Here is a 27,929-nt window from a genome sequence, read left to right as displayed (position 1 = left end):
GAGGCACACGCGATGTGTGATATATAGCTCTGCAAAAATGACATTGACTGAAATTGCTTATGTTTATTTATACGCATTTTTATGATTTATGAAGCTTACACGGAAATAGGTAATTCGATGAAACAGCAAAACTGCATTTCAGTTTGATAAACAGTGAAAAACGTATGCAATTAGCATTTTTTTGTTTTAATTGTGACAACAATTTGTGAAAGATAAGCTTTTGCCTATGACTTGGTTTGCGTAGGTTTTAATAAAAAGTAGCCTAATTGCTTTTTCTTGAACCTATTATGTACCGAGCTCCACATTAAGATTCTCCATTTTCTTTTAACGGAATGAAAATTGTTAATAATGCACTTTAGTGTCATCTTAGTTCGAATTATATAACTATAACTATGATTGAATCATCATTCCAACTTTCGTCCCTTATTTTACCTCCTTCACGTTATGTTTACATCAACATTTACATGTTTTACATTTTTCTACATCCACCTTTAATGCGCCAGTTTTTTTACGTTTTTGTGACACAAAAAGTGGTACTTTTAACACAGACGGCCAAGGCTATAATTAAATTACTTTAATTTAGTCACGGGCTTTAGTCACGGTGTGAAGCTTGCGCCTGCGCAATTCCCTGCGGTGCAGCACAAGACCATATGAAATGCCGTGTACCGTCAGTCAAAAAGTCACAACAGTCACATATTCCGGCACGAGGTAATAAAGTAGAAATAGAAAAAATAGCATAAGCACCACATGGCTAAACGTTGTTAAACACTCGATTGATTAAACGCTTGCTCTCAATCAATCTTGTGACAGAAACTTCCATCTAACTACTTGATACTTAATATACCTACTATTGTAATATAAGTTACAATAAAATTACAATTATTTCGTTAATTTTTCGTATTTTGAAGTATTTAAAACGTATTTATAAAACCAAATAAATTTAAAACATAATATTATTAATGTTCTTTAGACAGAAGCTATTTTTGTTAGCAACAACATTAGCAACGCCCAAAAATCTCATCAAAAATTGCAATTTAGGCTCTAAACTAATATTTCGTAAAATATTCGCATTGCCTTTAATATTAAATTATGACAGTGTAATTAAATAGAAATTGGTAGAATTTGTGGCGGCATCAAACGCGCAATCGTGCTTTCCTGCTTTGTAAGCGCCTCCGCCGTTTCTTGAGCGCTGCCGCCACCGCCACCAACGGCGTTGCCGCCGCCGCTATGCTCGTCAGTCGACGAACATCTCTGGCACTCGCCACTGAAACGGCCACCGCTTGGAAAGCCCACGCGCGCTTTTCACGAGTTTTCGTGCGTGTTCATGCGTGGAAAACCTCCAAAACCGCCAATCAACGCAACTGATTTAATTAAATTCGTCGGAATTAAAATAATTTTTAATTTTATTTGTTACGTGATAACGATATTAACGCGTTAAAATGGAGTTTGTGAACGAGACTATTATATCAACAAATATCACAATTCCGTGCAATTTTGACCACACTAATTATGTGGTCATTGGACTGTATGTTCCTGTGGGTTTGATTGCGCTCATCGCAAACGTTCTAGTTATTACGGTGGTTGTCAAATTTCACTACATGAGAAAGTAAGTAAATTTATAACTAACTGGTATAAATTATTATTCAAATTAAATTCAATCTATACATTTGGAGAAAATAATATTAAACCTGGTTTTGATATAAAACAGTAAAAAACATTTTTTTTAAATTTTGCACTTGGTGTTAATTAATTAATTAATTCACAATTAATTTCAACGCCAACCTAAACAAATTGAAGTAAAGTAGCATTAAAAAATAATTGAAATTCAGATGAAATATAATTGTTGTTGATGTCGGTTTTGAAACATTGTTCATAATATGAATCATGCATTCGCAGTAAATCAGATTCTCCTAAATCCATGTTTATCCTTGCGTTCAAATCGTTGTTCACGCTATATTAGCAGCGTTTCCGCACAACAACAAAAAATCAAAAAGTGGTAGCATATTACTTCTGATTCAGTGAATAATTGGTATTCAGGAAGCACGTCAAGCCAGAGCAAGATATTGTTCAATGAATAATGCATAAATATAAAACACAATGATTTTCTCAAAATATAAAATACCTGTTAAGATATTTTTATTTTTATTTTTATTTTTATTGTATACCAAAAAACGAATCACGGAAATAAGCAAAATAACACCTGCGACAAAATGAACAGCTCCCTTTTTATTAATTCTAAAAATAAGAATCGGTGAAAGCAAACAAAATTTCTTTATAGGTGTTCGGCTACCTTCCTGTAGGAAACCTTTAATGTTTAACGCTTTTGCAAAAAGTTTCAATCTCAATTATTGCGTCGTTTTAATCAAAAGTTTAATTTTTCAACAAACAAAACTTGACGTCCGAAAGATTTCAAATATTGATAATAACCGCTGATGAAAGGAAACCAGGAAAGTACGAAAATCTTATAATCATGGCTGAAATGTGTAATTATAATTGGAGAATAAATGCAAATCTTGAACTGAGAAGTAATATAGCCTCAACTTTTCTCTTTCTTTGCAATTTCTTTGCATTGTGAGAAGTTGTGGCTTTTGTATTAATCAAAAATTCATTTTCTAAAAGCACAAATTAGCGAAAGGGAAAATATAAGAAACGATTGTAATTATTATTGTAATTAACGCTAATGAGTTGTTTGTGGCGTCGAAATTATGAAAATGATTAAGATTAAGAGGTTCAAATGTGGATATAATATCTTAATGCAATAATTTCGATTCGTTATCATGATATTAATGTTTTCTTTTAATTAGTAACAAAATTTTATTTATTTTATAACTTTGCTATTAAAAAAATGTGTTTTTATGGAAGAACATAACATGAAATAAGTTTTTTGAAAAGTGTGATTATACTTAGGCACCATCTTGGAAATTAAGTTTTATATTGCTGTAACTGTGGTAAAGGCAAAAATTTAATATAAAAACATGTTCAGCATCAAACAACTCGGGAAAAAGTTGTGCATCTTTTGTGGCAAGGTTCTCAAAGACTTTATGTATACTTTTTCTACAATGGACGCCCACGCAAAAAATATTTTGCATATATAAGCCTTTAAAATTTTAAATACAAGACGAGAAATTTTAAACTTTCACAGAACTATATTTTAAATTAAATTATGGTACAAATGAAACATATTTGAGTTGAGGTATAAGCATCCAACTACAGATTATATCTCATAATAAATTCTGTTTGCCGCTTCTGCCGTGGTGATTTTAAATAAAATCATGCATAAGTAGACAATCTAATTTCCAGCATGAATTTTACAGAAACTTTAAAACTGTGCAATAAGCTTTTTTGTAAAATGCGAACGTTTTTGATTAAAAAACATAATAAAACTAGATATTTGAAAATATTTAATACACAATATTGATAAATATTCTGTATTAAATAATATTTCATTCTCAATCCTATCCTTGGAATTTTAAGAATATAAAAAGATATTATTTACAACAAAAACAAAAATTTTCTATAGCGTGAACATCAGTTTATATAACTAAATATGGTCAATAAAAGTTTGCTGTAGAATCCAAATTTAAACCAACTAATGAAAACATTGCCGAACGTTGTTATTGTAAGCGTACTAAAAATAATTGCTGAGTAATTTAATGGAAACTAAAATAAAACTATTAAATCTCATCCGAATCAAACACATTTATTTCAGTAATTATTTTAATAGCTACCATAATTTATTTGCAATCAAATATTTGCGTACAAATCATTTTAATTTATTTATGGGATTAAATGGTTGTAATGCATTTCATAGCACCATTAAATTAACTGAAATTAACGACTATTTAGTCGTGCGTCTAATGTAAACTAATTTAAAGCTTTTTAAAGCGTGTATAAAACTTTTAAAAGCCTTTAAAAATCCACTATATTGTGTTACTTTTTATGACAGTCCGTGGGGTGTTGTGCCATTGAAAATCGCAAACGCAATTAATCAAAAATTATGCATTAACGCACTAATTGTCAACCGTTATTAGGTTTTCTTCTAAGCCAGCGAATTTCCGGCGACCTTGTCGCCGCAATTTTGCTATTTTCCGCGATGGTGTGACAGTGACGCTGACGCAGATTGATTTATTAAAGTTGCTTTTCTATCTGGCTCAGCGTTTTCCTAATTTTACACGCATACACAATCTACCTTGCGCACTAAATAAGTTATAAAGTACGCCACCAAATTTATACACTACTCTACGCGTATGGTTTATTAAGTTATGGTAGCGTTAGCAAGATGACATAATTAACAAACGAACGCAATACGGAGATCACAGATTATAAAGTGGTTCCAGTATATAATGTACATATTATACACGTTGAATTTTAATGCGTGGTGGCAATGTGTCGCCATAGGTTGAACATATTAAATTCGTGCGACTTTCAAGTCTCCTTTGGGTTTTAATCTGGTTAAATAATTAGTTTTGCAAACTGACTGCATTAAATAAGAAATATCTACCTTCATGAAGAAGCTTTGCTTGCACGACGCTTGAAATTGCAAGATTCAGTTAAAGAAACAACGATGTAAGTTCAGCGCTTTAGCATTTCAGAACTTGGTTAAGCTACATTCAATATGAACAAATTGAATTTGCATATTTGAACGCAGGCTTTAAAATATTCAATTGATTTCAATTTGAACATGTCGAATATTCAATCAACAAATTCTATTCAATAGTACCTACAATGTTTTAAAAATTTTGAGCCAATTTTTAAGCTTTTTGAGTGAAAATGATTGTTTTGTATTTTTATTTGATTATTTTTATTACTTTCTTAAATACTTCAGTGTTTTGTATATAAAGTCGAAAAAAGCAATTTAATTTACGTTTATGACTGGATAAACTTTATTTCACACGATTTTATTTGGGCGTGAGTTTATTGCGCACCAATTCGGCGATAATAAGGTGGACATTATTTGTTATTCCTTCGCGTGTGTTTGCACGAGCGCGCCTTGTCGTAAACACGTTCTATTTTCGTGCGATTTGGTCGACCGCATCGCAAACGCAACTTCACGCAAGGCCCATTCAATTGCGTATTAAATACTCACGTTAATAACTTACACATCAATCACTTTTACGAATTTTACGAAAACTAGAAATATTGAAATGCTAGATAAAATTTGACAGTTTTTTTTGCACCAAACAATCAACCCATGAAACTATGAAATTGCGCAGGTACTCAAGTTGTGATATAAATTAAGCTTATTCACGTACTATGAACAATGCAGTTTAGTCCAGAAATTAAACGCTTTGTAGTTTATACTGAATCCCTGAGTGCACAGTAATATTGAACAATAAAAGTGAACAGCTGGATGTTTATCATGTTTATCTTTTAATACAAAACTCCTTCATTGTACGTTATATAAAATGGTGGCCATCGCGCGGGAAATGAGCGAAAAACAAGTCGTTCCAAGTTGTTAGCACGACGAATAGCAGGAATAGTGAACAGTATAAATGCGTCTGTGTGGAGTGGCGCAATCATGTTTATTATAAATGAGAATCATTAGTTTCTTTTCGTAAAGTAGAAGAAAACTAGCATTAGAGAAGCAGAAAGCAAAATACAAAGTTTTTAAAAGAATGAAAAAAGATAAAAATAAAATCAACTTATTTATTACAACAGGAAGGGTTGTTACTAAAAATTCTAATCAAATATAAAAATTTATTATTAATCAAACCAGATATGTGGAAAATCTCATTTGTCATTCTTTCTTTTTTGTTAGTTCTTCATTAAATCGTCGCAGAATTTATTATTATTGCAATTTATTAAATAAAAACTTTTCAACACACCGCAAATAAGATAACTCCCACAAAAACGCATTGAATTTACTCTGCATGGTGAAGATTAACATTTTTATTGGCGTTTTTCATTGCCTGCGAACACAAAAACAGTTATAAAATGACTGCTCAGCGAAGCTTAACAAATATAAAATACAAATCTCTATTGACACGTATCATATCGTATTTATTCTGCGTTGTATTATTTAAACCTGCTTTTATAACAAAATTAAATGAAAATAGACACGTTTACGTTTTTATTATATTTTTATTTTGTGTCATGAAAATGATTAAATTTCACATTTTAGCCGTTTTTTTAATGTTTTACGAGTCACGTTACATGCAATACCTGAACAAATAATGGATGATGACTGATGGCATGTTTAGGCAGGCAACATGCGTTAGTAATCAACGTTGTTGTGGTATTTTGGACCAAATTCTATTTTCCTCTACAGCTTGTCGAATGATATGAAAGCTGTAACTGTTTACCCGATACCTGCCAGGTTGAGAGCTGATTGGGCGTGCTCTTTGATGGCCACCCTTGTTTACTTCCCTGCGAAATAAAACGCACAGTCAAGCGGCAAAATATTAATCAGCGCTTTTGTTTGTCAAGTCGAAAACTTGAGCGTAAACAGTTGGAACGTTCAGCACTTTACACGAAACGGTTGGTACTCTGTTTGACAAATTTCATGATTAATTAAGTACATTTGATGCGTACCTTATTATTATGTTGTCTACAAACAGAATTAGGAGTTTATCTTAATGTATGTACCGTGTTTACTTTGTACGGCAATGAATGAAGTGATGAATCATGTGAGAAGTTGAAAATTACTGAAGAATTAAATTATTATTTGCGTAGAAGTGAAGAATGTTTTAATGAGAAGTTGCAGGAATAATTAGAACACTTCAGAACAAGTTGAATTAATATTATTACAACATTACTAATGTTACTACTGCATTTTCCTGCTTTATATGATATATTTTTATTGAGAAAACTTTATTATTTTTGGTACTAATAACATTGTAGTTGAATATCTTAATAAAAAGTAATGTTATCTACAAAATATACTCGTAGCATAAAAAAAACAGTTAGTTTAGAAGTTTTCATGGCAATACTATCAACGATTGTGATAAATTTGTGGAATCACTATAATTGAGCGCCATATTGTTGCCCAAGGACATTTTCTGCTCCCCAAAAAGTCTGACTCTATTTTTTCGTTTTAGTTTTTTTTCATTATTCACATTAGTATTTTTTGGTATTTTATGTTATTGATTTGTTTATAGTACGTATATTTTTCGATTTGTGTGATCATCTGAAAAGGCATTCTAGCATTAAGTCCGTATGCGCGTATAAAAACTGTTCTTTTGTCGATTCGTATCGAATGGAAGAGAATAAAATTGAATGGAGTCGATTGGAATGGAATCGAGAGATACTTAATTACATTTTCGTCGAGCGGACGATTAATCAAATTACAATTTGCTAGGTATATTCTTTTCGATCAGATCTTTTTTGCGCATTTTTTTGCAATTTGCGAAATTTTTGGATAAATTTACACAAGAATTATTTATATTTATACATTTTTTTGTTTCAAATTCATTCACTAAATTAAAATTACTTCGAATAATTATAATGTAGGTCAGTAAAATATAATAATTAAATTTAGGTATAATAAATAACTGGTTATAAACACAGATTACATCACACATAAGGAAATAAATGTAATCATTAATCTTCTTTCTTTTCCGATAAATCAACGTTGCTGCAAATGCAAAACACACAGTTGTTGGTTAACGGCTGAAAGTTGTACAAAGTGATTTATTTCCTCAAAGGCCTCGCACCTTTTAAAGTTAAGCGAGTTACTCGCACTTTACGTACAAGTTTTATTGAAGCATCCCCCAGCTTGTTGCAAACAAACAACATTGAACCACAGCACGAAAAACGGACACTGCTAAATAAAACCGGACGGGACCGAAGAAGATTGAAGAAAACCAACTAAAATTAAACAAAACATTGCAAATTAATGAAAATTAAATAAAAACAAAAACAAAGAAAACTGTTATAAACTATTAAACTTAATGTTATGTTAGAATAGAGTAAACGTATACAAAAATGGATTTCAATATAAAAATCATTTTGGCTAAAATTTTGACGATGTGGGAATTTCAATCAAAAATATCAAATTTCAGAAAAAAAATCTAAAGGTGCGAATGTTGAAGGTAACTGTGCATGGCGTAAAACACAATTATCCATTTTCCATCTGTCGAGTTTACGAATCGATTTAGTCGTTTCCAATATTTTCCGGAAAATCACAAATTGTGCAGAACTCAATTCTACAAAAATTGCAGTTGTTGCCAATATTTCATTCAACATACGTAGATTTCCCAATATCTCCAATATTAAAAATAAGTCTATTTCTAGTTTAAACGTCTCACAATGAAGGAGAATTTTCTGCGTCGAACATCCTTTAGAATTGAAACTGTGCCACACATTGTTTGCAAATTTTCGAAAAGCACTACGTGGAAGTGCAGAATACGTTCAAATTTCATTTATATAGCAGCGGTGGAAATTCAAAGACAAAAGAAGTCGCAAATAACAATTTGCTGAAGTAAACCACAGGCGGGAAGCGGTGATATCACGTAACACACCATCACATATAAATATTACAGCATTGCCATATTTGACAGAATAGCAGAAATACTTTGTTCGGGAGTAAAAATCTCAAACGCGGCGAATATTTCACATCGCTGCGTTTATTAGTAAAAGTTAAGACGAATTTTCCGTCATTGACGTTGTTTACCATTGACGACCAGTAAGTGTTTTATGAAAGTAATAAACAAAAATGATTCAAATCAGTGTTTTGTCTGAATATCTCATTTCAAGAGTACAATGTAGTCTTATTTATTTGCTTATTATGTTTTCTGAATTTAATTTAACTTGTTGACAACTAAAGCAGAGGAAATGCCTGACGCCGGTTTGTCAATTTATGTAAATATATAAAAATGAATTGATGTCTGTTAAGCTCCCTAAAACTACATAACCGCTAGATTGATTTGGCCAATTTTGTGTTGGAAGTATTTGTAGAAATTTAATCAAAGTTCAAAAAGTAAAAGAATATGAAGTATTGAAGAGAAAATAATGAAAATATTTTTCCCACATAAAATGATCATCTTGGTCAAACAGGGTACATTAGGAAATTAATTTTGCGACTCAATTTATTAAGAGAAATTCAGTTATCAATTTGTTTGCTCTGGCTGCTTTATGTTGCAAAAACATAACTTGAAGGGTGAAAATAAGAAATTAAAGTTGATATTGACACATAATAATTACTATCGTAATATAATTTATTTTCCATTTCTTTAACATAAAATCGGAAATTTGATAAAAGGAACATGAAAACAATTAGTTCATAATGCTAATAATGCTAGTAATTTTGTATACTAAAACCTATAAAAACAAAGTTGTGAGTGTTGCTAGTGACCGAAATAATATGGTGTTAACTACGAGTGAAAAATAATCGTTGCAGTTGATTTCATTTTACTCCTACATTGAAACATAATACACAATTTACATCTGCCAAAATGCCAAAGACGTGGGCACTTGGGCGTAACGAGTTTCCGATCCGGGATAAAGTGAAACATCGGGAGAGTCGTTTGTGCCGACTAAGGCGTCGGAAATTCTGCACTTACATAAAGTGTGCGCCAGAAACGTTCGAAATGGCCTTTCGGGATGTTTCACGGCGGTAATTAAGTTACCGACCGGTGCCAACACTGTGGACATCCTTCTTCCGAAGCAGGAAACAGGAAAATATTATTTTTTCTGTGATACACTAAAAATATTATTAAGAATCCAAACAGTGTCTATGCTTCCAATAGAAACATTTCTAAGAAATCGTCAAATTGATTTTTATAACAACATTTCCGAGAATTATTGACGAGATAAATTCTCTATCTATACGAGTATTTTATTCACTAGCATATAAAATGTAATGTTTTCAAATATAATTGAGTTTGAGTCGAATATGAAATATAAACATTTACAACTTTTTAGAATTTTTGTATTTTATGCTACCAATATTGTACGAGTTGAGGAAAAAAGTCGTAAAAATTCAATTATTCCATTTACATTTTGGGCAATTTTCTCTCAAACATTTTCATCGCTTTCATCATCAAAGTATGAGCAATATGAGCATATGAGCAATAAACTTTGCGTCTCACACGATGCAGAATTCCAACTCAAATTTAAACGCAAAGCGTGTCGGAATCATCGAAATTAAAAGCTTTGAAAAGCTGAAAGTGAACTTTCTGGTTATCCGAAAATATATATAAATAATATTTATATAAAAGACGAAAATATTGATTAAAAATGTTTTTCTCTACTAAGTATTTTTTGTATTTAAATATTAAAAACGGGAATTGAGAGAAAAATGAAACCTAGGGCTTTGTAGAGTCGGTACGCAGAAAAAAGTCTACTCGTAATTTGATTGCGCGACACGAATGTGCACTTCGCGTACTTGAAGCGAGCGGAAATTTTAAACGCATTTCCGGTGGAAAAAATGCACAGCGCCGCCGCTACAGTGATAAAACATTTAATTAACACTTGAGCGTTAATTGCACATAGGGATAGACAATCAGTGAGGTTTTGTGAAGTGAGGTATTAATTTGATTGAAAATGTACAATCTATAATATAAATATGAATCGCAAAATCTGTTGGTAAGCGCATAATTCAACAACGCCTAAACCAATTTGGCCAATTCTTTTTTTTAATGTTTGATGAAGTCCAAGGATGGTTATTACGGCTAGAAAATTTTGAATAATTGCCGGGAAAACCATAAAGACTGTTCTTTTCTATGAAGGTTGGCACTGAGATTCAATCATAGTTATAGTTAAATAGTTGAATCCGAGATGGCGCGCTGAAGTGCATTATTAGCAATTATTTATATAATTAATTTCTTTAAAATAAAATTGCGAATCTTATTGATATAATTGACACATACTATGTCTAAAACAAGAGAGTAAAAACGAATTCCATTTTTATTAAACACCGGGACGAAAGGCGCGAGTAAAAGCTAATTGACAATATTTTTGAATTTAAATAATTTCTTGTTTAGTGGCTTAGTGTTAAAATGAAATTTTTACTATCAATATCAAAGAAAAAGTATTGGTATCATCAATTTAGAATTCAAGACGTAATTCTTAATTTAAAAAAGTTTTTAACTTAAAAACTTTTCAAAAAGATTTTCTTTGGTTTAATTTCCTGAATATATAATTACTCAATATTAAGTCTATGAATAGTAAAAAGTTGACCGTTTACTTCCATATCTTTAGATTATATCGTCCTAGCAGATGCTAACCTGACGTGAAGCCGGTAGACTTTTATTACTTTCATTTTGCCTGTTATGACATATTCTATTTCACATATTTTATTCCATTAGGATAATGTGAAATATGTGACAGTAAATATCTACTAAATATCTATTTACAATATATGTTGATCATTATTTTTGGTGTATATTTACTCGTACTTCTTTCCTAATTTCTAAAATTTATGAATTTTTTTTCAGCATAACAAATTATTTCCTCGTAAATTTATCAATCGCTGATCTGCTGGTGACGATCGTCTGCATGCCGATGGGCGCATGGTCGGCCTACACAATGTCATGGAAATTCGGTCAATATCCCTGCAAGCTACTCAATTACATGCAATGTAAGTACTTACCGTAAACAAATAGCTGCGTGTCTTATCGTTACGTTTCGTATTTGTCAATATTGATGATGTAGTTGTTGTCCAAAGAAAATGATGTTCGTACCTTGTTCTTGGCGCGTCCTGTGTGTTAATTAGGACGAACTAATATTGTACCTAAGAATGTTTGTTTTCGAGCGAGGATTACGCTGAAACCACTACATTGAAGCAATGTGCAAGCGAAGGCTAACAATATAGGTAAATTAATTAACTTAAGTTGGGGTCTCATTCCTTTGTGAGTATAACCATCATCCTTGTGAGTGCCAAGGATCATTATGAGCTAAAACTAGAATATATTGATTGTTATATTATTCGTATTTTCATTTATTTATGGCTCAAACTTAATAATTTATGATTCATTAAAATTCAATTAGTTTAATATTAAATTTTAGATATTATGATGCAGGAAGAAGGAATAGGTTACTCGTATAACATAATTAAATTGGTGCAAATCCCAGACAGGGTTAATTAGATATACTCTAGTCAATTTGATGGCTTGTTTAATAAAACTAAGAAAATTATTTACTTCGCTTTTATTTTTAAGGTTATGCATTGTGACTATGCTCACTTTAATGTAGGCAACACAAAATACATTTTTAAATATATTACATTTAGTTTATCCTCCACTTTCATTATAAAAATCGTCGATTAAAAATGTCAATATAATAAAACTTTAATTTACTTCCCAAAACTTAAATGCATTTGTAATTCAAGATGACAGCATCAACATAATTGATTAAAATCAAAATCAAACTTTGCGATAGTCAAGTGTAATTGACGTTGTTGAACAAAGTTATAACGAGTAACGCCCTTTGAAATTTAATATTTAAGTAGATATTACATGTACCTCCTAACAAATGAGCTATTATAAATAATTATAAGTTAGCAATTCATTTTTCAAACTTGCTCACATCGTTCCAACATATTTCAATCGCAGCAATATTTTCTGCTTGTCATCGTGTGCGTCTATATTCGTTACTTTTCTACTTTCTTCTTCGTATTTCGTTTGGTATTCAGTTTTGTTGTGTTCGTTGTATACTTCTAACTTCCTGCGCTACCCTAGTACTTGGTAGCATTCCGACATGTAGTATTTCAACGCCTTGCGGAAGCAAGTGGAAGTTTTCAACTTGAAGAATAGTTTTTCATGAATGTCTCAACGTTTTACCGTCTTACGCTTCTCGTGCGCATTGTGTTTTATTATCGCTGTCGTTGGCATTCATATCCTGTTCTGGGATATTCTGCGCATTCGCTATCTTTGTTCTCTTTGTCGTCTTTCTTTTATGTTATCACATTATATATGTATGAATAGAAATCTATTTTATCTTAGTTCATTATTTAACAAATTTTCCTCTTAGAAATCATATTTTTTAGTTGTATAACTGAATTAAAAATAACACCAAAGAATAAAAATATTCTACTAGTTCAATACGAATTAATTAGATTGTCATCTGCAGCGCTGCACAAATTATATCCTATACTTTATGTAAAGCATTTTCATTTCAAAATCTCGCTTTATAAATATAAACTTTACAGCGCATTTAATTAAATTGCGCATTTAATAATGCACTTATTAAAAACAGCCTGAAATGATTAATGTTCATTATCTGTTTGTGTTTTTGTGTTTGTTTAGGTATATCAGTAGCATCCAGCGTCTTTACAATAACAGCGATGGCATTGGACCGCTACATCGCCATCAATCAACCTTTCGCATTTGGGCCAGCAACGCGGCGCTCCACCATCACAATCATCATGTTGCTATGGGCCGTTCCTATGATTATCTTCTCACCACTGCTCATTGTAACGAACATGGAAACTTATCCATTAGAACCACTCTGCGCCGAGTCAGAGTATGTCTTCTGTGGAGAAGACTGGGATCATGTCGGGAGTTACCTGACAAAAAACGTGTTTAGCACCATTTTCTTTTTGGTTATGTTTGCTATACCAGGTAAACACACAAGATTATTTTTTAGTTAAAGTCAAGTGTTGAAGTCAAAATCTGCTTATTTTCTAAGTCGAAAAGAGGTTTAGTGGTTGTAAATGAAAAGTTGACGTTAATACTATAAGACTATGAAAATATGACGTAGTGAAGTTGTCATGTTGTAAAACTTTGTGCAAACTTTGTAAGATGGTCGGCTTTATTGCTTCTAGGAGTCATCATCTTTCTGGCTTATGCTATGATGGGTAAGAAGTTGTGCTCGGATCGGCCGCCTTCAGATGACAACAATAGTTTCAGCACTCAACAGGTACCCTCATAACTTTTTTATCTTAATTTCATATAAGTTGTTCTTAGTCTATAGACTCTTTTTGTATAACCCAACTTCAACTACTTTTCATTTTGATTTTGAGGTTATGGTTTATTTTTGTTTTCGTGTTGAAATACGTTCATAATGAGGAAATCTGAGCGAACTACATCATCAACACAGCGTCAATTTAATTGATATATGATCAGCGCTATGCTGGCCATTCTAGCCAGCGATGTGGGGCGAATTTTTTTAAAGCGTTTAATGTGCCGTTGTGCACATATTGCTTCAACCGAAACCAATAAACCATGATACACTTTACTCGCCCGGCTAAAAAGCCCGACATCCCCACATTAACAGCGGATAGGACGTAGAGTATGATTATAATGATGTAATAATAGGGATGTTTATAGGTAAACAAAGCCATTAAAAGTAATAAGATACACAATACGTTATAATGATAGATCCACACGGGAAAATAAAACAAAACTCTTTTATTTTTCGTAACCGTATGAAATAAAATCGAAAATATTTTCTGATATATAAATCGGGTATAGTTTCACCATCTATGAATCAGTCAGAAGTTCATTGATGCGAATATGAGTGGACGTGGGTTGTGGGCTGTGGTTGCATTCACATCACGTCAACAAGTTGTGACATCTGATTTTGACAGCTGTAAAAGCAAAGCATAATGCACATGTTCAATATTTGTATACTTTTATTATAAAATATAGAAACTCTGCTTCACGTATTCCATCCACAACTTCGTCATTACTTTTTTGTAGATGTCATTAAATAATGAAGGACTGCAACTCTGAGAAAACACTCATAGTTGAAGTATTTGTCGAATATCTTGATTTGTCCGAGGTTATCTCCCATTATCTTTAGCTTCGTGTTTGTTGCCGCGGAACCGATCAAACTTTCAAACAAAGGCATATAAACAATCAAACGCGAGCGTTCAAGATTGGATCCAACCTTCACAAGCCAACCACAAATCCGCATTACATAATATATTGTTTTACTAACAAGCTGGTCAAGCAGAAATTGATGATTTGGGAAATACGAAATAATAGAAACGTAAAAGGCACAAAAATAAAGAAGTTTTATTTGGCATGTTTACTGACAAGAAATATGTCTACCAAAATATGGAATACGCATGCGCATAAATAATTGCTTTATCTTTAGCAGAAATAATTCGAATACACTGCGGGATTATTAAATTAAACAATGTAATCGCTAAGTTTGTGTCTCCCCACATCTTCTCACCCTCCACGCGCATCTGTTTATGACAAGTAGTACAACTGGGAGTGTGATTCTCTTGTTACACGTTCCTTCGCGTAACCGCGTTGCTGTCAAGTGTGCAAGTCGGCGACATCGCCACCGTTTTCTATTAATTGCGTCGTCATGTTTTTAGTCTTCCTCACCCTTCCCACAGTCTCACACTTGCAAATTGAATGCGTCACTCTAACTCTAGTGATGTCGTGTGTCGATGGTGGATCACATGATGACGCTCAGAATTTGCATGTCAAAGAAACCGTCTCGTCGACGCACGCCCACGCAATTCGCAGTGTTCAGCCGGTCGTAATGTATAATGGGGCGGATATTACGCGGTAGTTGGTTTGTTGCCTATCGGTCATTCAACAGATTTGTAAAATTGAAAGTTTATTACAACGTAAATAAAAATTGACTGTAGTCTGAATAATTTATTTTATTTTGTTTAGAATTATCGCATTGTACGCGAGAGGAAACGAGTTGCATGGATATTACTTCTCCTGGTGGTGATTTTTGCGTCCTGCTGGTTACCATACAACACAGCTCGTCTGCTATTGGATTTTCAAAATGTTGCGTGGGGCATTTCTTACGATCAGTATACACTTCTACTTGGACACATGAACTCCGCACTGAATCCAATAATATACTGTGTGATGTCGAAAAACTTCCGTACGTCGCTGCGTCAACTGCTGTGCACCTCACCGATCAACTACCATAATGGCCGCAATCGACGTCTGCAAGTACAGGTAGAAGATTTTTGCCATCTTATTAAACCCTTAAATTATTTATCTGGTCGTTTTAGGAATTATTGATCCAGTAGTGATGTGTGGTTTCGTGATTTTAATTTTTTCAGTGTTTTATTTCATACGCACGCGCCGCTTATATGAATGTAGCCAATTATGTTGTTATTACACTCATTACAGCCAATATACGTTGATGTTTCGTGGTGTTTTATCAAACACTTCTTTTGTTTTATTCACGCCTATAAAGTATGTGTTATATTTTAAGCATTCTCAAGGCTCGGGTGGATTTATATAGGAAAATGTTGTGTTATAAAAATACTTAAAAGCATAAACGCGTCAAATCCTCCCGGGAATAAAGTTTCATTCACGTAGCAAAGTACCGCAACACACACAACACCACCTGTGTAATTGCAAACTGTAATTTGGGTTGCTTATTATCTCGTTTTATATTTCACGTTTATTTCTTCATTATTACTCGTTTTATTACGTTATTACTGTCTTATTTAATTGTTGCGAGATACGTAGTCGTAGTCACTTGTTGATAATCATAAATTTGATGTGTATGAATGTCGTGTAATATTCTTCTGTTTTTGGTCTGTTCGGTGTTGTTTCTGTGCGTGTACATAGTGAGCGAAAGGACCGAGGGTGTGGTGGTGTCGAGCGGAACCAGCGTAAGTTTGATTGATGTGTTCTCTCAACCGCATATTGCGTATCATTGCGTATCATTATCTTCTTTTTTGAGTATCATGGCGTATTTTTATGCGACAACGTTGGCGTTTTGCCGCTTCGCTGGGCACCTCCTATAATGGTGTCAACTTGCGTTGTGTGCTGCCTACAATATACATACTAAATGACATTGCATTGTTGCGGTTATGTATTGGAATTTTTTTCTCCTGCATGCGAATGAAATGGAATGAAATAGAAAAAATCAAATTGATAGACTTGCAAAGCATGTTAAGGAATATAACATTCAAAATTCAGACGGAGAATACGAGTATAGGAAAATGCGGGATGAAATAAAGTCGACAGGACGTTTGTAGTATCATTTTCTTCTTAAATCCAAGTCGATTTGAGGAGCTTCTAGGAAATGTTGATGTGTAGCAACTGACGCGAATAATTGAGGGTATTAATGATGGCCGAATGCATTTGTTGTGGGCGAGTAACGTGGATTAATGTGATTTACAAATAATTGCCTGACGATTTCAATTCGGAGATAACATTCCAACGAAATTCAATTACTTACTTTTACTTTTAAGTATAAAGGTTTTAATTGTATAAGTTGAACTCATGTTTGACATAAAAGTAAATTAAATTCAATGAAAGTATTGAACGCTTTCATTCATTTCAAAGACAAATATTTATTCGTTTATTACATTATCTCGTCATTAATCATCAAAATTCATATTTCCATTCAGCGAACTTTTATTAGAAACTCAATAATTACATATTGATATTATCGCCGGTTTTCATTAGCATCGAGTTTCAATACAAACAGTAATAAAGCAATCAATATTTGATCATTGCTATCTGCTATCATAAAGATACATTAAACAATCAAAAATTAAAATTGTAAATGAAATGTTAATAAAATTCCAGTAGCGAGTATGACAATCCACAAATGAATGCAAATTGGACAATTACGTATACAATTATTTGTTCAAAGAAAGCTCACTTTGTACGAGTATCTACAACTTTCTTATTAACATATTTAACATATTCAGTCTTTGTCTTCATTCGTGCAATGTATATATACAAGTACTTATTTCATCGCCTTGTAATTTCGGGTGCGTGCAAATGTTGGCGAATTGGTCGAGTTAGTTTGATCTCTATAATTGCAAAACATGATCCGGGTATAAATTTTCACGGCTTGACAAAGGAACATTATGAAGAAACTAGGAATAAAAGGAGTGACCATTAATAGTAGGTTTTGTTATATAATAACTTAATAAATTAACTTATAATGAATTAATTCACCAAGAAGGAGAATATGTAATTAAATCGTTATAAAATCAAATCCGATGAAAACTTAAATTCCAGTTTTCTGGTCATTAAAAGCAAAACATATTTTTAGTGATTTATACAGTTTAATTTACATATTGACAATTGCACCACACCCAAAACGCACTTTAATTTTCTGAAAAGAAATGAACTGAAAAAATTTATCATCAACTTAGTTAATCGATTTCTACGAGCTATTTGTCATCTGCTAGCGATTAAATATATAGTTCGTGCTCGCTACTTTGAAGTATTCACAAAGGGCCTATCTTTGCGAATTGGGAAGTGATTTATTCGTTTTCAATTTTAACATATTGATATGAATACTGTTGAAATTGAAAATAATTTAAATGCATTTTAAAGCATTGAACAATTAAATTAAGCAATAATTTACAATTGTTTCCAAATGGGTATTTCTGTTTTTCACACAAATGATATCCAATTTAGTTCAATTCTTACACGCTATCAGTTTTAAATTAAAATGTTAATTTCAGTTACCATTGGTAATTATGCGACTTTTTTATTCAAAACAAGTCGATATCTAAAATATGACATATCCTATTTATGCGGGTATTCCGCAGCTGTTAACGAGCAGATTGCACCGACCGGTCCTGTGCTTACTCGTGCCGAAGGGATTAAGTAGAAAAGTCGCAGGTTTTTTATTTCTTTTCTCTGCTAGCTGTCTGTTCGGGTTGGGGACAGAGGTTGGTCTAAATCAACAATACACATAACAAATAGTGTAATGACAGTTTTACTTGTCCTTGTGTTGGCCCATCAGAAACACAATCTATATTTATTTTAAGTAGCGAGTTCAATATAGAATTATCGATATATAACTATAATTGAATTTATACCAATTGGCATTTCTAATTTTATACCCTCTAAGTCATAATTTTTGATAATTTGATAGTTATGCTGCTGGCGGAGACAAAGCCAACCAATCATCAAAATCTGTACCGGCATTCTTGAGTTTTAAATGATGTATCTACCCAACTTTGTTATATAGATAAAGATTTATATTTTCACCTATGATCTTATTTTAACATTATGTACATGTTTTAATCAGAAGTTAACATAGTGGATAAATTTCGGTTGATTTCACAGGGGCACAAGTACCCAAGAGCATTAGCAGACTTTTAGCGTGTGTATTTTCAATTAAAATGCTGAATTGTTAACAGTTCAACTAGTAGTTGGTGAACAGTGAACTTTTGTACATCAAATTGCAATACTAACGAAATATATAATAATTTCTCGGAATATTAGCAATTTTGTTTTTACTTCTGGGCGAGAAATTTAAATTAGAAATTCCCCGTACCAAAGGAATAATACAAATCATAATGTATTTTGAGGAATTCAGATAGGTGTTAACGTATTAGACTATTCTGCACATGTCAGTGGTGGCAACGAATGCGGGCAAGTCACTTCGAGCGGTTGAACGCAGCGCGAATTAATTGAAATCTTCGCATCGGTGAGCGTTGAAATTATGTTTTACGGTTGTGAGATGTCATCGTCTCGCCACATGCCCACTACGCAATGTCATTCATTTCTAACTTTTGCTAATTAAATTTCGTTCACATAACAGACACAGAAGTTATTATTATTACATGTATGCAACAATGTTTATTTACAATTATTTTTTCCCGCCGCCCAAACTCGAAAAATACACGAATGAAGTATGTTTGCTTGTTATAACTTTTAATTAACATTATAACATACAAAATGATCTTATAAAGTTTACCCAACTTTAATTTTCGCTGCAATTTTATACCATTAAAATTATTTCTTTGAATGGCAGACTTTTTTGCTGACAGTTTTAAATTTATCAGTCACTTACTCCGATTTGCATGGACAAAAGTTTTATGTGCGGTAGTTTCAGATTAACGAATTCGAGCACGATCATCAATCATCGATACATCATAGGCATTTTTTTCACAGTGCACCGTTAGTTTCACAGATCCCAGTGGCGAATAATTTAAATTTTTAGAAACTGCGACCGTACCCATTATCATGAATAGTAGCCCAACAAACATGATGACTATATAATATACATACTCGCAGAAAACGCAAGAATCTGCTATTCATTATCATTTAGATTGTGGTAAGAATAAAAGTAATTGTTATGCGCTTATTGTCCCAGTATTTTTGTCTCGGTTCGTCACCACTAGGGAGTGCAGTTCCACCGATATTTTCTTCTTTCTCGCCGACGCCTGAATAGCTTGTCCTGCTTCTCGCCTAAACCATCTTCACTGTTGTGGAGAGTTTTTATTTGTGGTGGCATTACCTACCTAATGCGTGTAGTTATGAAGATGGGTTTGGGAGATTAATTACCAAATTTTCCGCGATATAGAGCTTATTTTGCTCATGATACCCAACGTATTGCATAGATTTAATACGCTCGTACATGGTAGATATGCCACTGACTGATTCTCAATATATTTGTTACCTATGAAATGTGTTTAGCAAGTATAGGATGCCTGGCGTGTCGAATTCGGTGCAACATTGCATACGAGCACATGAAAAATTGTCACTGATGATTGTCGTATACGAGGAACTATTAGTTTCCCCAAAATGTACACTTTTTGCAGTTAGTGAAATAAGTGCACTTTACTGAATGTACGCTAAGCTCTGCACTACAAAGGAGCACTAACTAAACTAGTACCTTCACGCGCGACAGCTCGTCTTTGATATCACCAAGCACTATCGTCAATCATCGATCGATGATACAAATTTTGATATATGAGTGACTCACACATGCCAACAATGTTGCAATATCTACACATACGTCACACGTACTACTACACACGTCGCCTGAACACGCATTTTTTTCTTAATTGAAAATTTAAGTCACGCTTGAACAACTTGTCTCATGGGATATTATTTCAGTTCCCTAAAGATTCAAGCTTACAAAAAGACACAGCTGCTACCAAAAGTAAAAGGTTGCCCATTTTTGCTACGCATAAAACATAAAAATATAAATTAAGATAAATTAAGAATTTAAAAATTCATTAATAAATACGTATCAAAATATTTCATTTATATTTCTCATACACAAGTTAAGCTATTCTATTTCTGAAATTAAATTCCTCATAAGTACTCTTTTACTCGTTTTGTACTCTTCGTATAATTCTTGTTGGGTCTTTCGACGGACCGAGTCTGCAATTCCCTAAAGACAGTCGTGTTTAAACCCACCGACATTTAGAACAAACTTGCTACAGAATAAAATTCTGAAAAGAATGTTTCAGTCATTTACAATTTTGTATTTTTTTAGAAATGCGTTGAGTATTGATTAAAAACGTATTTTTTAACATAATTATAAGAAAGTATGCATAACATAATTTTAGCAAAAGGAAAATCAGAAATGTTTATATTTTTATTTTTATTTTAGACACAATTTTATTTTCTGCAATTTTAATCATATGTCATATCATATTACAGCTTTATTTTCTAAATGATAAACAACAAAGCTTTAAAGCTCAACCTCGTAAACATCAAGTAGTAAAAAGATTGAATGCATGAAATAGAAAAGCGGGTTTAGGTATTTATATACTTACTTACAAATCGAAGAAAAGGAAATATTAATCAGGTTCAATGGACATGATGACTGTTTATGAATAACGTTTGGAAATTGTTTTGAAAAATTATTTTACTTTTTATCGCTTAAAATTGTGTCCAATCGTTAGGTTGTGCTTATGTCGTCAAACCGGAAACTTTTTCATTGATTCTAATCTGTGAAGACAAAACTCAATCTAAACAAAATTGATTCGAGTTGTCCAACTACACTCGATCGGAAATTTGTCGTGGGTGTTGAGTTATTTCGTTTTAATTTTTTTGTTTTGGAAACATCATCCACCGCTAACTTTAATAATGAAATGCACCATTTTCAGCAGATTTATAAACTTTGTTTCAATCCAACAAAATTTTTATTTGTTAAATTTATTATAACTGAGTCATTTTATGTTAAACGTGCATATTAAATAAATCTACGTAAATCTGATAGGTTGATATCAGTAGATATCAATAAGCAGCAGCTATTTATAAAATGGTAATACCATGTCGAGACTTAATAAAAGCGCACTCACGCTTAATAATAATCCTGCTGGATATTTTTATTCAGTTGGAAAACAGTTTTATTTTTAAATTCTGAGGATTATTATAAGTAAGTATCAACAACTTCAATGACATGAATATGTATATTCAGATGTATATTTAGAATAAATAATTTCTGCTATCATAAGATTAATAACATCCAAAAACGAGTTTCTTAGCAATTATAATTTATCATTGCAACTAAATCAAAATTTGAAAATCTTTGAAGTGCCGGATTTCAACCACTTTATTTTATGCTAATTGCAATAATGCGCCTCATGATGAAGCATGCCGTTTGGCCGAAGTAAGGAAAGTTGAAAGATTTCCTGCCTGCGAGAATATGCGCAACGTGGATTTATTACCCACTGAAAACCAGAAACCAAGGAGACCATTAAACGCCTGCTGGTACTGGTAGTACCAACCTCGACTCCGATTATTATGACTGTAATCGTATTCGAAGGTAGGACTTTCTTGCAAATAGCGATTAAGGTTACGCGTACGGGTTAGCGATGACTGATGAAGGAGTCGGCTCGGTATTGGTAACAAGACCTAATGACACTCTCTGTGTAGCTAAAACTGCGCGGTGCTCGGTTATTCATCATTTTGAATCCTTAATCTTACAATTCTTATAAAAAATAAATCGATAATGCCAATGAGTTGAAAACATGAGAAGAAAAATAAAAATTTAACGAGCAACAATAAGCTGATTATTTAAAGTTACGCCTACATTGTTCAAAATTTAGAGCACTTAAGTACATACTTCATGTATGCCTGGCAGAGCAATGGGCAATAAATGTAGTTTATCATCATTACGCTTGGTTAGTCCTGTAATGGTAATAACCGGAATAACGACGCCATTGCGGCGTTGCCTTTCCACTCGTGAGCGCTGGCAGGCTGTTAATTTATCGGGGAATTGATCAATTGTGCATGTTCAATCGCTAACAATGCATATAATTACATCTATAACTATAACTATTGTCATAATTCAGTTCAATCAAACACGTCAGGTAATATAATATTGTGTACACAATGCTATAAGTTACATGACAATTAATAATATATTACGAGTATTTGCATATAATTTGCATTTACTTGCATTTATTTGCATTTATTTCGTAATACTAACTTTGCCTGCAAGTTTGTCTGCGTGGATATTAACAAAAAGGAGCATAACTAATTCTTTTTTGTTTTTAGAGTGAAAAAATAATAAAAAATACTAATAATTCAGTTTAACGACATCTTGATATTATATAACTATACCAAGATTGAATTTTCATTTAGACCATTATTTTTTATTTTGCCCTCTTTACGTTATGTGTTTACGACTTGATTTTACTTAGTTAAAATTGTATATTAAGGATCAAGTGGCTTAACGGAAACTTTACTCACGCGATTGATTGAGAGCAACTGTTTAACAACGTTTAGCCACGTGATGCATATGCTATTTTCCACTATAGTCGCACGTTCAGTTTTTTTTTATAATTTAACTTTTGTATTTTAAATCATAGAAATTTGCTCGCATATTACTAAAACTGTAAGGTTATAAATATCATACTCCGTGCCGGACCACATTGTGCTGCTCTGGCATAAGCAGCAGCAGCGCCTGTTCCACGTGTTTGACTGACGTCGCATGGCATTTCATACGGTCTTGTGCTGCTCCGTAGGCAAATGCGCAGACGCAAGCTCCGTGCCTTAAATAATGCCCGTTGATAATGGATATTACTCACGGCTTGGCCGTCCGTATATAAAGTACAACTTTTTGTGTCTAAAACTGTAAAACTGTCATAGAAGAAAAAGATATTTTTCTACTTCCACCTCCACAACGTTGCACAGAAACAAGTGAAACTTATATTTTTGCATTCAAAAGTTATTTAATAAAAAAATTTATTAAATTGGTTAAGGGATTCTAGCGTAAAAACGTAACAAATAAACATACAAAGTAACATTCTCATTTATAATATTATTATATAATATTGTGGTATAATATAATTAATCTAAATTATGGATCATAATTAAATTTAATGCTTTGACGACCCTAGATTACTTAAGTTTTATGAATATAAATCACATCTATTGTGTAGAAAGTCATTTTATACGCAAATTGCGGTCAATTACAACAAAAAAATAATAAGATCCTTTATGTCTATATTTTCATCAGCTAGACAATAAATAACTTTCAACAAAATGTCACTGGAGCATGTGTTATTTGAGCAAAGTTAAATTAATTTCGAAATTTGTTGGGCCAAGGAAAAAAAACGTTTTGTTTGCGCCCTGAGCGCAAATTGAGCTCTATGTGCTCGACATCTTCACATTACGCAATCACTCACTCTCTCACTTCTACCCTCGCAAATAAACGCAGAGAAACGTTGAGGGACTCAAGACTAAATACTTAATATGAAGACAAAACTTCGCACTCCAGCCGCCACATCAAGCTCTCAAATTATATTCGATTTAATACAAGTTTATAGAATATGAACCTGTGCAATTATATTATTATTGGTGAGTGGTGTTTGACGATTGAATGCCTGAAAGCAGACGATTATAATTTAGTAATTTACAATGATATAATACAATATAATACGTATGAGAATATAATGATAGTACTTGTTCAAGTAGACTTGTTTGATCATCCTCAGTGACGAATATTCTGAATGCTTGAATAAATGACTATATTTCGATTTGCGGCGTTTATTTACAAATATTTTTTTAGCAGATTCGCAAACATTCAATAAAAACTTCTTTATTATTAGCAAGGCGCGATGACGCCAGTTATATTTCTTGTTTTTGTATACTTATTTTTTGATTGGATTAGCACTTAATTGCAATAAACACAAATAAAGCAGAAATGTTGTTTTTCGATTTTTCGCTGATAAACTATCAATATTTTGTGCATATTGAAACTTTGTTAAAAGTGCTATAAATAGTTATACAAAGAATCAAGTGACTACAAACACGCCGTGTTAGTTTCCTACAATATAAAGTTAAAAGAAGTGTAGTGTAGCAGCGTTATCGGCTCCAAGATGTTTTAGGAATTTGCTTCGATTAAAATTAAATATTGACATTTTCGAAATGAGCAAAGTTAAAAAGTTTATTTTTGATAAAAAAAAACCTTTTTAATAACTTTCAATTGCAAATAATGGTGTATTAAGTATCAAATGAGCTAAGCGACACTTTAAATAAACAACGTTTAGCAAAGTGATGCTTGCGCTATTTTTTTTACTTCCACTCTATTTCCAAGCTTAAGTTTTTGTATTTGATTTTTTGTATTTTAAAACTTCGAGCTTCCTACTAGAAAATTTAGGGTTATATGACATTTCATATGGCCTTGCACTGCACCATAGGCAAATGTGCAAGCGCATGCACCACGGGGCTGTAGTACTTTAAAAGTACTAAAGTCAAGGCCTTGACCATCCGTGATTTAAGTGCCACTTTTCGTGTTTTGAAACCGTGGAAAAAGGACGGTTCAAAAACGGAAGACGAAAAAAAAAGTTTTGTTATAAATCGTGTGTATGATCTTTCCATTTATGCCAAAAAAGTATATTCAAAAACCCAATTAAGTGATATTTAGCTGAAATGCGCTTTGTTGCACAGTAGTTAATTTGGTTGCTGTCATTTCCTGCCGGAAGTGCTACTCTTTCCTGTTTCATTGGATGAGTGTTCACTGACGCACATCGCTAGTTTTTAGTAAGCACACGATTCGACACAAAAGGAATCAAATCGATCTGGTCGTTTTTCTGCTTTTCTTTTGCAGTGGGCCGACAGCTCTGGCAGCATGCAGCGCGGATGCCTGCAAAGGATGAACACCGGACCGCCGATACATGTCCAGCTGCACATGACGCTTAGTCGACTACAATCCAGTCAGAAGACGACGAAAACATGTGCGGTTTAAATTTAATTATTAAAAACAAAACAAGCCAACTAAAGGGTATTAAAGGTTCGTATAATGAGATTTTCAGAAAAGCTAGGAGTCCGGAGGCAAAAGACTGTTAAGTGTAATAAAGACAGCCGTTTTATTATTTCACATTTGATAAAAGTAATTGTGCATAAAACGGAGTGGTTTTACGAGCTTAAATTATACAGTGTGTATAGAAATATTGGATTGCTCCTATGCTCGATTGAAACTGTCCAATATTGGCGAACATCGGTGATGGAGTGGATGGCAACCAGGATAACATATAAATATCTATACTTAACTAATGCTCAAATCAATTTGGTTTATTTCGTTACTAAACTTACACTAAAAGCAACAATATTTTCTAACGTCATAAAAATGTCTTTTGTTTTCAGTGCTATTTTATTGTTTCCTATATTTCGTATTTTTTTATAAACTTTATGAGTGAATCATATAGGTGTGAGAAAATGCTGCCCCTGATATTTTGCTCACTTAAGTAATATTTATAGCCACTTATCGCATGACTGTGTCACTACATACTTCATTCTCTTAAACTAAAGTGAAGCGTGGTGAATGGCGTGAACACTGAAGCAACTGAAGTAAAATGAAACTCTGTGGGCTTAGTGCAAGTGCAGATTGTAGTAAATCACCCTTTTTGTTTGGTTGTGGGCGATGAGTACCACCACGAGAATAGACGTATCAATACAAAAAGATAAAAATATATATTGAATAGACCTAAAAGCGAACGAAAGTGAAGATGACATCAAGAAAATGCTTTTACTACAACACATAACTAAAAATTAAGTGGTTCAAGTCTCCGGAGGAAAGAAGAACAAAAAAAACAGGACCTAAGTTTGAATCCAATCAAAATTATAAATATTCGCATTTTACTCTTGTTTTTATACAAATTTTTTTAAATTTAATTTCGTAATTGTCTTAATTAAAAGTGTTAACAAGGTTATTATGTGTAATTTGAGTTAAGATCGGGTCTGGAAAGTTTACAACACTCACGAGACAACATTATTATTGTACTCGAGTATTTGTAGTTAAAAAGTTAGTGCTAACTTTCCATTAATAAAATAAAAATTAATTATAAACATTTTTCCATGTAAACGCAATATACAAGATTTTAATTGTAAATTATAGTTTTGAGAACTTTTCATAGCAAACATTCATCATAAAACATGCATCAGTTTATTGCAACTTGTAATTTTACTATTATAATTATAACTATTATAATTTGTGTTATAAGAGTCTTCTAAAAATATCTGCTATATTATGGTATATGGTAGGAATATCAAAATTGCCAATTATATCATAAAAATTAATATCTTTGCAGATAATTCAAGATTTCAAAATATGAAAATGGATCGCATTTGTTTTAAATTATAAAGAGACTATTCCCTTGCGAAACCGAGTCAGGCTGCTAGTTAAATATAGTTATATACTCAAATTATATTGGCATATATTTGCATGATATTATTCAAGCTGACGTCTTTGGTAATTGTTTGTTTTAATGTATATTAAGAGTCTTTGAAACGAAAAAAACTGCGAGTATTTATAATTTTGATCTCAAATCTTGATCCAAGCTAATCATCGAAATCATTTATATCAAAATATAATAATAACACCTCACATGACCATAAAATTCAAGTAAAACGACAAAAATAGTTGTCAGGCAATTTCCCCATAGATAAATGTCAAATTATTCCCGTGGGCATCTGGAAAATGTTTACCACATACTTACACTCCATGTACAGATAATATTAAAGTAAAGACTCTAGGAATGATACATGTTACTATCATTGTACACCTATCCAAACATACCGAAAATAATCATAACTTCATTCGTTGATAATACTCTAATAATTGGGGAATGGAAGTATGCGTAAAACGTACATGATGAAATTGATGTAATTAATAAATATAGGACCTATAGATTATATTTTAATAAGTACTTACTGTTAAATTACGATCATAATAATTTTAGATGAAATTAATGGAGCATTGCATCACAACAATTAAAAATGTCATTGGATGTCATGTTTATTGTTCTAAACGTTGTAGATTTTAAGTCATCATCGTGCAGATGTTATAAATTTCCAATTTTAATAAATTTCAACGTTTTGTAAAATACGTAACCTATA

The 27,929-nt window shown here is 32.4% G+C and overlaps 1 protein-coding gene across 3 annotated transcripts; it reads left to right on the top strand.

The window, feature by feature from the left end:
- Nucleotides 1–1,252: 1,252 nt before the first annotated feature.
- On the top strand, nt 1,253–27,916 carry LOC135799242 (orexin receptor type 2-like). Of its 3 annotated transcripts, XM_065312271.1 has the most exons (7): nt 1,253–1,606; nt 11,376–11,518; nt 13,185–13,499; nt 13,703–13,797; nt 15,516–15,812; nt 16,437–16,480; nt 25,642–25,718. In XM_065312271.1, the coding sequence occupies exons 1-6, from the start codon at nt 1,440–1,442 to the stop codon at nt 16,437–16,439; spliced, it is 1,020 nt and encodes a 339-aa protein (XP_065168343.1). In that variant the 5' UTR covers nt 1,253–1,439; the 3' UTR covers nt 16,440–16,480; nt 25,642–25,718. The 3 variants fall into 3 exon arrangements, with proteins under 3 accessions (XP_065168343.1, XP_065168341.1, XP_065168342.1); XM_065312269.1 differs by lacking the exon at nt 16,437–16,480 and having other exon boundaries at nt 25,642–27,916; XM_065312270.1 differs by lacking the exons at nt 16,437–16,480; nt 25,642–25,718 and adding an exon at nt 15,869–16,027.
- The last annotated feature ends 13 nt before the right edge of the window (nt 27,917–27,929 follow it).

Source organism: Atheta coriaria, unplaced genomic scaffold, assembly GCF_025399875.1.
Source record: "Atheta coriaria isolate IRGN ID8LTWV9N9 unplaced genomic scaffold, Caltech_Dcor_3.1 hic_scaffold_9_pilon, whole genome shotgun sequence".
Classification (NCBI taxonomy): Eukaryota; Metazoa; Arthropoda; class Insecta; order Coleoptera; family Staphylinidae; genus Dalotia; species Dalotia coriaria.
Note: the sequence above shows the minus strand (reverse complement) of the source record. Positions and strands in the feature narration are given on the sequence as shown.